The following is a 16,731-nucleotide window of genomic DNA, read 5'->3' as shown; positions in this document are numbered from 1 at the left end:
ACACACACATGTCATCAGAAAATTTCTCTAGAAAATACTAAGTTGTAAAAAATACTAGATTGTAAAAGATGTGGAAAAAAAAATATATAAAATTGGCTCCAAAAAGGAGGTGACTCTCCAACTAAGCAGGTCCTAAATTAAGTAGCATCTCACCAAACATGTACCCACATCGTAACCAGAGATGTATAGTAACTAAGTAGAACTACTTCACTACTGTACTTAAGTACTGAAAGGCGGTATCTGTACTTTCCTAGAGTAGAATTGTTTTCTCCTTCTTCCACTTTTACTTCACTACATTTTTTCAATGATTTCAATACTTCTACTCCGATATTTTTTTTTTTGCGCTGCATAGTTACTCGTTACTATTATAAAAATTACCACTGCCAGAACAGTAGATGGCAGGTTTCATGAAGCTCAAAACATGTGTATTATCAGCGCATACGAAAATAAATACTACTGTATGTATAAATAAAAGCTGAATTTGAAATAATAAAAAACAATATGATGTTCAAACTTTTGACTTCTTTCTTTAATAACTACATAACACAGTACTTGTACTTTTACTTTCAGTACTTGAGTAGCAAAATTTAAAAAAAAAACTACTTGCAATACTTAAGTACAAAAAATGTTGAATACTTTAGTACTTCTACTCAAGTCACTTTTTGATCGAGCACTTCCACTTCTACTCAAGTCACTTGTACATAGTGTAACAATTTATATAATAGTATAAACATATACATCCGAGGATGTATAAAAACACGTATTGTAAATCCACAAGGTAAAAAAGAGAAAAATGAGAAAAGAAAAACAAAGAAAAGAAGAAAAAGGGCTCTTTCACACGGGCGTTCCGTATGTCCGTTTTTCATCCCAACCGTTTGCGGATGAAAAACGGACATAATGTATCTCTATGTAAATACGGATGTCAACGGATGATCATCCTCTGACATCCGTTTTTTGTCAGTTCAGTTCAGTTCAGTTTTTTTGAACGGAGGAGAACCCTATTTTTTCTTCCTTTCAAAAAACGGATGTCAGTTGTGTCATCCTCTGACATCCGTATTTACATAGACATGCATTATGTCAGTTTTTCATCCGCAAACGGATGGGATGAAAAACGGACATACGAACCGGATGACACAAGTGTCATCCGTGTCCGTTACAAAAAAAAAAAAAAGGACCTGATCGGGCAAAAAAAAAGGAACGCCCGTGTGAAAGAGCCCTAAGAGAAACAAAAAACATAAGAGAAACATAAAAGAAAAAAAGAGAAAAAAAAAAAAAACGAAAACAAGAATAAGCAGTGAGGATAAAAATATATATAGAAAGAAAAGAGAAAAACAGGAAAAGAAAAGAAGAAAGAAAGAAAGAAAGAAGAACCAGTCGTAGGCAATGTGGACAAAACTTGTCCACACTGTAGATGTTAAGAAGATTAGTCAGAAAACCACTTATACAGCCCTATCTATCTATATATATATATATATATATATAATAATGTTTGGGGTTTTAAGTAATTTTCTAGCAAAAAAATCAGATTATTTTATTATATATATTTATATATTACTACATATATATTATATATTACTACAGACATGTATGAGAGAAATGTCAGAGAAATGTCAGAGTTGGCTTGGGGGTCAAATGGTTAAACTACAAATTTTAGGAAAGTACCTCCCAGGTCGGTGCCCAATTTTACAGATAAGCCGGCTATGCTAAGTTCTGAATTGCTACTGGAGTGGCAGGTAGAGCTATGCAATGACATCTGTGGAGATCCGTGGAATACATATAAATGATGTGGTGAGGTTTGCTATTTTGCTACTTTTATCATTCTTCAAATTCTGCTTTAAACTACAATTTTGAGTAAAATACCTCCCAGGCCGATGCCAGAGAAGCTGGCCACTCTGAGTTATAAATTTCTACAAGTTATTAGTAAATGTAAATAATCCGATCATTTTGTCATGCTTGGGAAAATCATGTGACCCGGAGAAACCGCGTGCCCTCTCTTGGAATGACAGACCACCTCCTTTTCTCACAATCTCCCCTTTAAAACTTGTGAAATCTGGCAATCCAGGGGATTAGGACCTGTCATATTGCACACTGACAAAGTAAATAAGGCCCGATGAGCTGTCATTGTCCTCTCCCCGGGCAGTTGAACTGTTAATTGTCTAGGTTTAAGCTTGAAAAGAAGAGCTCTCACGTTGTTCCTCTCCAAGCAGAAAGGTCTCTTTGTCTCTCTCGAAAAATTCCAGGCTCCAGAAATAGGTGGTGTATTTTGTGTCACTCTATTTCAGTGACACAAGTGCAAGGCTGGAAATACTGTGATGATGACTCGGTACACAAGTTGTACACGCAAAAAAAAGTGTCATTGCGGAATGCGGGCGGAAGATATCTGTATTTGTGTGGGCATCCATTGAGCTTAGATTTCACCCTGAAATACGACATATTATGAGGGGAAAGCAGGATAACTGGAAGGGGAAATGTACTACAACAGCTGGTGGTAGCATTGCCTGGAGGTGGAACATTGATGGGCCGCAGATGGACAGATGTCCTAAGGAGATGTCTTGCATTAGGATTTTTGAATGGGATTGGAGTTACATAAGATCTATTATAAAGTCCCAAACTTCCTCCCTTTTTTTTTTCCATAAGATCCAGTCAAACACTGGATGAACTTTTATAGGCCAGTGATTGGGTAAGTTAGAACCTGTTTCATTTGATCTAAGAAGATTGCAACATTTGTGGCGTGATTGTACAGCAGAACGTTCTCTATGGTAGCTTGGAGTGTGTTATGTAATCTTACAGGTTTTCTTTTCCCTCAGTCACCATCAGCTTTTTTATATATATGTTTTAGCACCCTCCTAGTGTGGGTTTCTAGGTAAATTTAGTTAGCTCCTCTGTAATCAGTGGCGCAGGGGTTGATTGCTCAGTGTCTCACAACCTGCTACTCTGTTGGCAGTCTCAATATTTATTGAACACCAGCCAATCCCTGGGGAGGCATGCCCAGTAGGTGGTTAGAGAGCCCATAAACAGTCTGAGGCCTGAGACAGAGGAGGAGAGTTTCTGGGTCCAGTCCTGCTGAAGGAGACCCCTGTGCAGGGGCTCTGCACCTAGGGCAGGAGTATTAGAAAAGCCTTTAAGAAGACATTGAGGTTTAAGCTAGGCTCAGCAGGGGGGGGGGGGACTATTCGCAAGTTTAGTCATGGAATCTTTTTGGGTCTGGAGAAGATCACCGGAGATTACCAGGAGGAAGATTGGGTCGGGGGGGGGGGGGAGTGTCCAGCTGTCCTATGGTGGTGTGAGTCAGCATCTCCCTCACTGAGAAGAGTCTGGTGGTTATCGGAAGGAGGCAACCGATGATCCTGTGGCACGGTGAGTAATGGCACTTTTCCACTGCAAGTATCGGCTCGGCTCCACTCGGCCCTGCTTGGCTCTGTTTGGTTTTCCACTGTATGGTACCGCATGGTATGGTGTTGGAACAGTTTGGTACAGTTTGCTTTTCCACTAAAGTAAAGTGGGTGGGATAACAATGATTCTCTGACCAATCAGTGGCTAGTAGTGACAAACAGTCAAGGCTGCATGCAAAGGATTGTGGGATATGTGGGATATGGTACCGGTACGGCCCTCTTGGAACCACAACTGAGGTGGTACTGTTAAAGCGAGCCGTACCGTTCGGTTACATGTAGTGGAAAAGCGCAGTCGTACCGTACCGAACCGTTCCAACACCGCACCATGCGGTACCATGCAGTGGAAAAGCACAAAAGCGAGCCGAACCATTCAGTTCCATGCAGTGGAAAAGCGCCATAAATGACTCCAGTGCTGGAAAGTTGGTGACTCTGTGTAGCTTTGGTCTCTGGGAGAGGTCATAGTCACCGTCAGCATTAGAGATTCTGTTGAACATTTTTGTGCAGATTAGCAAGCTAGAGAAGAGTCCACAAAGTATTTAGTTCACAAGCTTTGGCATATCCCGTGCTCCCCTTCACCCCATCCAGGTTCAACTTTCCAATAAAAACCCTAAAAAGACAACCCTTGACTGTTCCTTTGATCCAGTGGATGAGTGAAGAAAATCCTGTGTGCCTTTCTAGGTGTGCTTTATCTGGGGAAAAAGAACTAAGTTCACCAGCGGCTCCTTAGGGGGTGTTCCATTTTGAATGGTCATTGTATGAAGAAGTTGGAGTCCATGAGGTCTTTAATGAAAGGGAGATCCACACGTCCCGGGGCACCCTAGGTGTCTTCGACCACAAAAAAGTTCACAGATATAATCAGTGAAAAGACCGAAAAGACGTATTGAGGACCACACACGTTATCTTTTCAAAAGTGTGGACCTTTTTTCTGTGTCCTCAGGACAAGAGGAGAGGACTGTAAAGCCTCGTACACACGTAACGAATATCCGCCGACCGGTCGTCCGTCTTTTGTCCAGAGTTGTGTTTTGTTGGTTGGAATGCGCTCTAGACTGCACTGGACTTTTGTCGACCGACAAAATTCTACTTCAGAATTGATGTCATGTGTTGGATTGCTTTATTTGTGTTCTTTCTTCTCTGAGCATGCCCAGTCTTGCTCATCAGATTTTTCCCTGTCGAAATCTGTACTGACTGCACGAAAATCGGGCGTGTTTTGACGGTGGACAAAAATTTTATAGCCTGCACACCAGATTTTTTTCGGCCGAAAAGTCGGAGTCGGTTGTCGGAAGCATCATACTAACAAGCCGAAAATCGGCAGATCGGTCGTCGGACGAAAATTCCCTGCCGATTTTCGACGCGTGTGTACGAGGCTTAAGTGTCTTCATTCCAACAATGGCTCACTTTGAGGGTCATGAATCCAAGAGTAAGGCCTTTTGGGTGTCATTGGTTCATGAGTGGGAGGCTGTGTGTTTCATCAGTTCAAGACTGGGGCCGTGTGGAGGTTTTCAGTCCAATAGTGAGGCACTGTGGGTGTTTTTATCCAATAATGGGCACTATGGATGTCAGGAACTCAATAATGGGGGCATTTTTGGTCCTACTGTGGGGGACAGTGGGTTTTCATTGGTCCTACAATGGGAGGCTGTAGGTGTCCTAGGTCCTACAGTAGGAGACCTATAGTGTCATCGATTCTACAGTAGGGGACTGTAGGCCTCATCGTTCTACAGAGGTAGTCTGTAGGTGTCATTAGTCCTACAGAGATTGACTGTATGAGTTATTGGTCCTACAACAGAGGACAATGAGTGTCACTGGTACCACAGTGGGGGATGTGGATGTGATTGGTCCTACAATGGGGGGACTGTAGGTGTTATCAGTCCAACAATGGGGTCTGTGGGTGTGATCATCCCTATAGTGGGAACTGTACGTTTCCTCAGTTCTAGAGAGGCAGACGGTGAGTGTCATTTTGTCCTACAGTGGGGGACTGTCATTTTGTCCTTCAGTGGGGACTGTGGGTGCAATCGGTTCTACAGTGGCAGACTGTGAGTGCCCCTTGTCCTACAGTGGGGCACTGTGGGTGTGATCAATCCTACAGTGCGAGACAGTGGGTGTCATTGGTCTCACAGTAAAGGACTTTAGGTGTCATTGGTCTGACGGGGGGACTGTAGGTGTCATCGTTCTACAAAGGTACGGTATATAGCTATCATTGGTTCTGCAGCAGGAGGCTGTATGTGTCATGAATCCTACAGTGGGAGACATATAATGTCATCAGTTCTACAGTGGGGGACTGAGGCCTCATTGTTCTACAGAGGTAGGCTGTAGGTGTCATTAGTCCTACAGAACTGGACTGTAGGTTTATTCGTCCTACAACAGGGATCTATGAGTTTCTCTGGTACTACAGTGGGGGATGAGGTAGTGATTGGTCCTAAAGTGGGGGGGGGGGGGGCTGTGGTGGTATCAGTCTTACAATGGGGTCTGTGGGCATGATCAGTCCTCTAGTGGGAACTGTAGGTTTCATTTGTCCTACAGTGTGGGACTGTGAGTGTCATTTGTCCTACAGTCGGGGCTATGAGTGTCATTTGTCCTACAGTGGGGGCTGTGAGTGTGATTAGTCCTACAGTGGGGGACTGTGAGTGTCATTTGTCCTACAGTGGGGACTGTGGGTGTGATTAGTCCTACGGTGGGGGACTCGGAGTGTCCTTGGTCCTACAGTGGAGTGCTGTGAGTGTGAGCAGTCCTACAGTGCAGGACTGTGCGTGTCATTGGTCTCACAGTAAAGGTGTAGATGTCATTGGTCCAACGAGGGGACTGTAGGTCTCCTCTTTCTACAAAGGTAGGCCGTAGGAATTATTGGTCCTACAGAGGTGCGCTGTAGCTTTCATTGGCCCTAAAATGGGGGACTCTTGACTGTCACCAGTACTACAGTGGGGGAAGTTTGATATGATTGATCCTACAAAGTGGGGACTGTAGGTGTCATCAGTCCTACAGTGGGGGCAGTGGGTGTAATCGGTGTTGGTGTCAATCTGACAGTGGGGGACTGTGGGTATCATAAGTCCATATGGGGTACTGCAGGTTATATAATTTTAATACTGCGGAAACGTGGATGTCATCAATCTGTGGATGGGAGGTCCACAGTCATTGCTAGTCCTAGATGACATGAGGCCAGCCTGGTGCTTAGTAGTGTCCCACAATGAATGTACTTTACTGTTTCTCTCAATTCAAGTCTATGTACTGAATCTGACTGCAAACAGTAGGCACTCTGTAGGGTTGGCCTAGCGTTTTTTTGTTTTTTTTTCCCAACCATGATCACACATGGAGCCTAATCACATGATCTTATGTGCAGATTAGGGCAAGAGGATTTTTTTTTTATAAATAAATAAAATAATCCAAATATAATACAGCAAAAAAAATAAAAATAAAGAAAATCTCATAAATATCTAGTAAATATTACAATTATTCAAAATCGCTAATGATTGCAGTGGAGATTTCTTAGAAATCTGCTTTACTTGTAGTAACAGAAAGCAAAAAATCTAATTTCCCGCTCACATTTACACAAAGCTGGTATCCTATACATAGAATATTTATATCAGTATTGTGTCTTTTGTAAATTGTGTGCAGAAACTTGCAAATTGTTCTCATTTCCATTGAATGGACCTCCACCAGTACAAAGCAGTGAAGTCCCTGACACCTCTTGTATGGGGAATAAATCACTATTTGTTCACACCTGTTAATAGGCGACTTTCCTATTCAGGCTTTTTGCACTGAAGAATATTCTGTTTTTGTCCTCTGTGTCGCCGTGCAGACTGTGCCCCGTCTTTTAACGCTTGAAATGTATACACTTGTAAATAGAAGGGAGCACCTGTTCCTGGCCTCTGTCTGCACTTGTAATTACTGCTGTAAATCCATTGAATGGAGCTGTCTGCGGCCCGGTATCACCCATGACCTGACCATGTGACTCCCGCCTGGCTTCCATATTGTCGGCCTTTCACAGACCAGTAGCCACATCACTCTCCATCTGTATCATTGTTACATGGAACTGCTGGTGTGCGCCTTGGCTGGACTGTACCGCCATCACAAAAAGACTGCTACAGAGAGCTATGAACAGAGGCAAAGGGAGCTACACAGAAAATAACCGTCCTTTAACCCTTACAATATCAGAGCCGTCTTTGCATTTTTTGCGCAGGTTTAAAAAAATCATTGTAGCCTTGAAGATTACTGAAAACCCCCCAAAACATAACATATTTCCTGAAAGAGACCCTGGAGTATAAAATAGTGTTAGTTACAGTTTATTATATCACACAATATTGGAATAACAGTTTATCAAAGGGCAACATTTGCCGACCAGGCCTTTCCTGGCACTTTTTGTTTACAGTGGGTACGGAAAGTATTCAGACCCCCTTAAATTTTTCACTCTTGGTTATATTGCAGCCATTTGCTAAAATCATTTAGGTTCATTCTTCTTCCTCATGAATGTACACACAGCACCCCATACTGACAGAAAAACACAGAATTGTTGACATTGTTGCAGATTTATTAAAAAAGAAAAACTGAAATATCACATGGTCCTAAGTATTCAGACCCTTTGCTGTGACACTCATATATTTAACTCAGGTGCTTTCCATTTCTTCTGATCATCCTTGAGATGGTTCTACACCTTCATTTGAGTCCAGCTGTGTTTGATTATACTGATTGGACTTGATTAGGAAAGCCACACACCTGTCTATATAAGACCTTCCAGATCACAATGCATGTCAGAGCAAATGAGAATCATGAGGTCAAAGGAACTGCCTGAAGAGCTCAGAGACAGAATTGTGGCAAGGCACAGATCTGGCCAAGGTTACAAAAAGATTTCTGCTGCACTTAAGGTTCCTAAGAGCACAGTGGCCTCCATAATCCTCAAATGGAAGACGTTTGGGACGACCAGAACCCTTCCTAGAGCTGGCCCTCCGGCCAAACTGAGCTATCGGGGGAGAAGAGCCTTGGTGAGAGAGGTAAAGAAGAACCCAAAGATCACTGTGGCTGAGCTCCAGAGATGCAGTCAGGAGATGGGAGAAAGTTGTAGAAAGTCAACCATCACTGCAGCCCTCCACCAGTCGGGGCTTTATGGCAGAGTGGCCCGACGGAAGCCTCTCCTCAGTGTAAGACACATGAAAGCCCGCATGGAGTTTGCTAAAAAACACCTGAAGGACTCCAAGATGGTGAGAAATAAGATTCTCTGGTCTGATGAGACCAAAATAGAACTTTTTGGCCTTAATTCTAAGCGGTATGTGTGGAGAAAACCAGACACTGCTCATCACCTGTCCAATACAGTCCCAACAGTGAAGCATGGTGGTGGCAGCATCATGCTGTGGGGGTGTTTTTCAGTTGCAGGGACAGGACGACTGGTTGCAATCGAGGGAAAGATGAATGCGGCCAAGTACAGGGATATCCTGGACAAAAACCTTCTCCAGAGTGCTCTGGACCTCAGACTGGGCCGAAGGTTTACCTTCCAACAAGACAATGACCCTAAGCACACAGCTAAAATAACGAAGGAGTGGCTTCATAACAACTCCGTGACTGTTCTTGAATGGCCCAGCCAGAGCCCTGACTTAAACCCAATTGAGCATCTCTGGAGAGACCTAAAAATGGCTGTCCACCAACGTTTACCATCCAACCTGACAGAACTGGAGAGGATCTGCAAGGAGGAATGGCAGAGGATCCCCAAATCCAGGTGTGAAAGACTTGTTGCATCTTTCCCAAAAAGACTCCTGGCTGTATTAGATCAAAAGGGGGCTTCTACTAAATACTGAGCAAAGGGTCTGAATACTTAGGACCATGTGATATTTCAGTTTTTCTTTTTTAATAAATCTGCAACAATGTCAACAATTCTGTGTTTTTCTGTCAGTATGGGGTGCTATGTGTACATTCATGAGGAAGAAGAATGAACTTAAATGATTTTAGCAAATGGCTGCAATATAACAAAGAGTGAAAAATTTAAGGGGGTCTGAATACTTTCCGTACCCACTGTATATCATGGGTCTCCAACCTTTGGCCTTCTCTGGGCCACATTGAATGTAGAGAAATTTTCTCGGGCCGCATATAAAATATATACTATAGTTAAGGTATATAAGTAATAAAACGCCGCCGCACCCTTCCCATTCTGACGCGCCCCCCCAGCACTAATTTAACACAACTAGTGGATGATTCCCTCCGAGGCAGCCTCTGTGCCTGTGCCCCCGACTCGACTTCCTTCCTCCCCAGCAAAAAAAGAAATATTGTCAGGGAGCAGTGGGCCGCATTGCCTGAGGTTCTGGGCCGCATGCGCCCCCCGGCCGCAGGTTGGACATGCCTGGTTTAGAAGTTTAAGAGCCCATTCAGACTAGCGCGACACCACTTTGGGGGTCGACCTGTGAAGTCGCGTGCACCGCGACTTTGGCGCGACTTGCAGAGACTTCACATAATGGAAGTCTATGCAATTCGCTCCGAGGTTGCCCCAAAGTAGTACAGGACCCTTTTTCTAAGTTGGAGCGACTTGTGTCGCTCCTATTAGAACGGGTCCTGTACTACACAATGGACCGCGACCGAGCGCGACTTGTCAGGCTGACAAGTCGCCTGACAAGTCGCGATAGTCTGAATGGGCTCTCAGTCAGTATTGTTTGCTAGAAAATTATTTATAACCTCCAAACATTATATTAGTACTAAGGGGAGATCAGGGAACGGGCGTTTGCTGGTCTTCCTCCCCTCTACCCAGTGGCATCCACCATGTCGGTCCCGGGTCTTCCAATGGAAGCACAGAGCCAGAGAAACATGGCGAGGGCGCACATTTGGGAGGGGGGATGGGGTTTGACCGCTGCCGGGACGCGTGTAAGCGCTTGGTTGGGTACAGCTGCCCAATTGCTTCTATTTGACAGTCAGTTTTTCAGATTTACACACATTGCTAACCAACCCCCCCCCCCCCCCTGGCTGGTCTTACTCCCGTCTACCCAGTGGCATCCACCATGTCGGTCCCGGGTCTTCCAATGGAAGCACAGAGCCAGAGAAACATGGCGAGGGCGCACATTTGGGAGGGGGGATGGGGTTTGACTGCTGCCAGGACGCGTGCAAGCACTTGGTTGGGTACAGCTGCCCAATTGCTTCTATTTAGTGAACACCAACAAGGTGCTGTGCATAGATTTCTGAAAAAAATAACATTGTAGTAACGCCTACATGTGACGCTGAGCCTCCATGATTGAAATCCAATAAATGAAAGGGGCGGGGCGGGCTGGATGACTCTGGATATCCTCCAGCCAGGAAATGAGGCGGGTTATGATTTGCTGCAGTTTCTAGTGCACATTGTGAGAAGCTCACAGTGTGCAGTGAAATCAGAGGAAGACATTTCAGTCCAGGAGAGGAGCCGGTACAACTGTGCAAGACTGAAGGGGAGGCCGGTATTGAGGATTTGAGTTGAGAAGCAGTAAAGCCCAATCAGTGCACTATGACCGTCCCCCCCCCCCCCCCTGTACAATTACAATAGGAATTTATGAATAGCGATTGATAAGATAGAATAAAGATTTCCTCATGTATCTGAAAACACTCAAACGTTCCCCAATTCCCATAGACTGTTCCATTGTGCAGTGCAAGGTGGGTTCATTCCAGCAGTTGGATCCCCGGAGATGGGAGTTGGTGTGATGAGATAGATGAACTGCTGCCTTTCACATGTTTTATTTAAATATTTTTATCAGTGTGTGTTCCTTCAGTGTAATCTTTCTGTATAGAAGATATAATGACCTACATCAGCGCCGTCCAACCTATATCCTGACAGGGCCCATCTGGTTACAGCGAACTTGTGTTCCAAGCTGCTAATATAATTGAAAGGCACAGGGAGCGTGAAACTATTCACTTCCTAAAAGAGCTAACAATCTAATTTCCATGCCACAGTCGCCCGGACACACATTTTAGGGCCATTTTGGGTAGTCGCCAGTTAAGGCTGAACTACGCCGCAGAAACATTTATTTAAATATATTCCTCAACAGCCACTAAGGATATAAATCCACTTTCTGTGCACCAAATGCCTTTGCAAACCGAGTTTTTACATTGTAAATAGAGTGATGACATCATCACTGTGCTATACAAAGCCTGTGCAGAGAGCAGAGCTGTGGGAGGGATCCAGCAGACCCCACCCACTGCAGGGTTTCGGAGGGGGAGACTAGAGCAGTCACTCTGCACAATGAGAGAGAGCAAAGCTGTGGGAGGGTCCCAGCAGGCCCCACCCATTACAGGGTTGCTGCAGAGAACTACAGGAGGTGGGGGAGATTAGACCACCCAGTCTGCACAATGAGAGAGAGCAAAGCTGTGGGAGGGGCCCAGCAGACCCCACCCTTTACAGGGTTCCTGCAGAAAACTACAGGGGGAGGGTGGAGACTAGGCCAGTCACTCTGCACAATGAGAGAGAGAGAGAGCAGAGAAGTGGGAGGGGCCCAGCAGACCCCACCCATTACAGGGTTCCTGCAGAAATCTACATGAGGAGGGGGAGACTAGACCATTCACTCTGTTCAATGAGAGAGAGCAGAGCTGTGGGAGGGACCCAACAGCCCACCCATTACAGGATTCCTGCAGAAAACTACAGGAGGTGGGCGGAGCCTAGGCCAGTCACTCTGCACAATGAGAGAGAGCAGAGCTGTGGGAGGGGCCCAGCAGACCCCTCCCATTACAGGGTTCTTGCAGAAAACTACATGGGGGGGGGGGGGAGGGGGGACTTAGACCAGTCACTCTGCACAATGAGAGAGAGTAAAGCTGTGGGAAGGGCTGAGCAGACTCCACCTACTACAGGCTGCCTGCAGAAAAATACAGGAGGGGGCGGAGACAAGACCAGTCACCCTGCACAAAGAGAGAGAGCAGCAGTGAACGGTCTTTATTACAGGAAGGAAAAGTCTCGCACTATATTACTGCACAGATCTGGAAGAAATACACAAAACCCTGGGTGCAACAATTTACTGGAGGGGAGAGTGCAGATATAGTGTCAACCCACAGTGCAGGCAGTGTGCTGCTAAAAAGACTTGCTTCTTCCTGGACCAGTACACAGATTACCGCCGCTGATGCAAACCCATTTATAATGCTGCAACATCACAGTTTTAGCCAGTCAAATGTGTTGATTGTTCGTATTTTCTTATCCTTATATTATAATGAAATAGTAATAATATATTTTAACAATTTGTTTTAAATTTATACATTTTTATGCTAATTATATATATATATTTTTTTTTTTTTTTTTTCAAATTTCTGTGTATTGATTTTGCATTAAGAGAAGAAAAAATACGAACCCTACAAAACAACCATACAAAATAACACAACCACATACAAAAAATGCTAATTATATTATTATTATAATTAATATTGTTAACATTAATAATAATAGTTGTTGTTGTTATTATTATTGTAATTAATATATTAATAATGTTTCTAAATTAAGGACTGGTTTCTTGCATTGAGATTACTTCCTGTGCGAGGTGAGATCTGATTGGTCAATAGAGGCAGCACTGGAAGGTCTATTGATGTATTATTGTGCAGTGTTATGACATTTGCTGTCTTTTTTTTGTCTTGCAGAGATCAGGAATGGGAATTTGAAGGCCATTCTAGGCCTGTTTTTCAGCCTATCACGCTTCAAACAGCAACAGCAGCAACAACAGAAACCCCAAAATTATCACCAGCCCCCTCCAGCCACCCAGCATTCAGGAACGCCAAGCCAGTGCCAGCAGCCATATCACCCCTCCGGTACCCTCCATGCCCAGAACTACTCAGCCGCTCCAGTCCAGTGCCAACAACCACAGCAACCTCCCCAGTCGCAGATTAAAGCACAGTCGGAAATGCATTCCAGGTACGGATCAAATCCACCAATCTTCAGGCTTGTAAAGTGTTTTGTCTTTTTTTTTCTGTAATTCACAAGTGAGACTTTTCAGTCATTTACATCCAACATTCTATAACTTTTACAGGAAAACCAAGGGCCGAATCGCACATCACACCGCCCTTTAGCGCAGCTGGCAACGCAAAGCGGCTGAAGCGGTGATCGCAACGGCTGCTCTGCGATTTGCCAGCTTGCATAGTGTGAATTTGCCCTCAGGAATCAGAATGCTTGTTCTGGGACTGTGACTCAAAATACTGAAGTCAGACACAGCCAGGCAGCCAGTATTTTCTTCGGGAGGCCAACAATGGCAGCCCCTATTTTTTCCTTGTGATAGAATCACTTTGGATTTAGGGTGGGAATAGTTGTAAGATGCTGGGCCTTAAATCTGACCTGCAGCCTCTTTCTTGAGTCTTGCACAGTTGTACCGCCTCCTTTCCTGGACTGAAATGGCTTCCTCTGATTTCACTGCACACTGTGAGCTTCCCACAATGTGCATTTGAAACTGCTGCACACCAGAGCCCTCATCATTTTCCTTGTTGGAGGATGTTGAGCATCCAACCTTTGCTTTGTAAAACTTTGACATTACAACTTTACAAAATGAATTTAAGTACCATCATTGTTCTCATCATCTACTCTGTGCATTGGGAAGCTCTCAAAATCCCCACATAGGGGGATGGGGACAGTCAGTCTAGAGAAAAAGCTAGATTACGCTGGATGTCTTTCAGTGAGAAAATGAGGTGGGGCTCTATCTGACTTGCTGCAGCTTCTAATGCACATTGTGAGAAGTTCACAGTGTGCAGTGAAATCAGAGTAAGACAGTTCAGTCCAGGAGAGGAGCCAGTACAACTGTGTAAGACCGAAGGGAAGTCTGGAGGTGAGCTTAACCTCCCTAGCGGTATTCTTGAGTGTGGCTCGGGGTTAATTTTCAGTACCAAAAGGGGTAACCCCGAGCCACTCTCGGGATTACCCCAAAATCTTACTCACCTTTACTGCGATCCCCGCCGCCCTCCCCCGCCGTCCTCCTGTCATCCTCCCGCTGTGTGCTCGGCAGATGTCGGCACTTGCCTTCCGGTTCCCTCCCTGACATCTATGCGACGCAGGGGGGTGAAACCGGCGGCAAATTCAAAAATGTAAATACACCAAATGAGATGATAGAAAGCTGTGATCCTAACGGATTACACTGTATCATCCCATTTCACCACAGGATTTCACCTGGTGACTTTTCCAGTGCCCTACCTGTGCTTTTCCAGTTCTTTGTGCCTGGAAAATAGAGAACCACTATGCACAAAAGCGCTTTTAGACAAACTGGAAAACAGCGACAGTGAAACGGAGTTACTTGAAGAACTGAGCGATCGCGATTGGTGGGAAAATTTGTCATCAGGTACGGAAAGTGAAGACAGCGATGATTCTGATGTCTCTTTCTGGCACATCACTCCGTTGGAAATTCTGAACAATCTTTTGATATATTTCCCAAATTCCACAAGTGATGTGCCAGAAAGAGACATCAGAATCCTCGCTGTCCTCACTTTTCGTACTTGATGACGAATTTTCCCACCAATCGCTATCGCTCAGTTCTTCAAGTAACTCCGTTTCGCTGTCGTGGTTTTCCAGTCCGTCTAAAAGCGCTTTTGCGTAAAAAGAACGCTTTTTGGACACCATGGTCGTTCTCTATTTTCCAGGCACAAAGAACTGGAAAAGCACAGGCAGGGCACTGGAAAAGTCACCAGGTGAGATCTTGTGGTGAAATGGGATGATACAGTGTAATACGTTAGGATCACAGCTTTCTATCATCTCATTAGGTTTACTTACATTTTTGAAATTGCCGCCGGTTCCACCCCCCCTGCGTCGCAACGCTCGCAGGGAAGGGAACCGGAAAACAGGTGCCGACATCAGCCGCGCATACAGTGGGAGGACGGCGGGGGATTGCAGGGGAAGGTTGAGTTTTAAAATATAAAACAACAGATTTCCATGCAAAACAATGTATCGCTTTTAGCACAGAAATCCTGACATAATCAGACCGCCAGGGAGGTTAAAGGTTTAAACTTCAATATACCTTATTTCATTGAAATATAGACAGTAAACACAAGGACTTTTTACTGATAAGCAGACTGATCCAAGACAGTGGCCTTGTCTCCTGAACCTCTGCATATAAAGAGTAATAATGATCAGTTGTTGGACTTTAATCCCGGAAGGTGAAGGCAGGCTTGCCATATTTAGAAAAGCAGATATGGTTATTAAAGAGAACCTTGACACGGAGAGATTAGATCACACACATACATGCAGGCCATACATTGAATGTGACCCCGCTGATGGGTTGCCCGAGCAGGTTCTCATGTCATCGCACAGAATACTGTCCTTTGTAGTGGTGAAAAATTGTGCAATTAACTGATTACCCCAAGCAAAATAGGCCGTGTAACACAAAACCGCTTCTTTTTAAGTCTTCCAAGGGAAAATCTTCCTGCAAACATTCATGGTATAAAGCGGGAGGGACACAAATACGTCCTTATCTGCTTCGTGAGGAAAGAAAATCATGTTTAGGTGGGAGCCGCTCTGAAAGAGGTTTATGTTTTCTGGCAAAGAATCAATGATAAAAAATAATGAAACCTGTATAGATTTATTAACTGAAGCAACGCAAACTGTTATATTGTGCAAAGCCAGGAAACTCACCACTGGTAAGAAATCAGCTCTTCTCTTGTCTAACTGCAAACCCTGAATTATATTCCTTAGCTGAATCCGGGGTCTTCTAACTTCTGTGTGCAAGGAGCACATCATATGTTTTACAAATATCTGTGAAAATAAAAATAAAAAAATCAGTTTTAGAAATAAGTGAATAAAATGTAAATAAATGAATACGTTATACTTGGAGAACCTTTGCAGTCAGCATGATATGATTCGGAAAAACAGAGAAAGAATTCAGTAATACAAAGCAAAGAAATTCCAAATAAACCTGAGCCATAATAAAGGTTGAACAAAAATAAATTCAGTCTGCACCCTTCTCATCAGAGTTCCCCTTTACATCAGAGTTCCCCTTTACATCAGAGTTCCCCTTTACATCAGAGTTCCCCTTTACATCATAGTTCCCCTTGACATCATAGTTCTCCTTTACATCAAAGGTTCTCCTTTACATCAGAGGTTCCCCTTTACATCAGAGGTTCCCCTTTACATCAGAGTTCCCCTTTACATCAGAGTTCCCCTTTACATCAGAGTTCTCCTTTACATCAGAGTTCTCCTTTACATCAGAGTTCTCCCTTTACATCAGAGTTCTCCCTTTACGTCAGAGGTTCCCCTTTACATCAGAGGTTTCCCTTTACATCAGAGTTCCCCTTTACATCAGAGGTTCCCCTTTACATCAGAGGTTCCCCTTTACATCAGAGGTTCCCCTTTACATCAGAGTTCTCCTTTACATCAGAGGTTCCCCTTTACATCAGAGTTCTCCTTTACATCAGGGGTTCCCCTTTACATCAGAGGTTCCCCTTTACATCAGAGGTTCCC

At 44.2% G+C, this 16,731-nt stretch overlaps 1 protein-coding gene across 4 annotated transcripts in view; it reads left to right on the top strand.

Annotated features, from left to right (window-relative positions):
* NAV2 (neuron navigator 2) overlaps positions 1–16,731 on the top strand; it is a 713,755-nt gene that overhangs the window by 494,042 nt on the left and 202,982 nt on the right. For all 4 annotated transcript variants that reach the window (XM_082270274.1, XM_082270271.1, XM_082270272.1 and 1 more), the window contains one exon: positions 12,942–13,212. In XM_082270274.1, coding sequence (XP_082126400.1) covers positions 12,942–13,212 — 271 coding nt within the window. The remainder of the gene's footprint in view (positions 1–12,941; positions 13,213–16,731) is intronic.

Source organism: Pelophylax lessonae, assembly GCF_965119305.1.
Source record: "Pelophylax lessonae genome assembly, chromosome: 10".
NCBI classification, from domain to species: Eukaryota; Metazoa; Chordata; class Amphibia; order Anura; family Ranidae; genus Pelophylax; species Pelophylax lessonae.
This window is presented reverse-complemented; position numbering and strand designations above follow the sequence as displayed.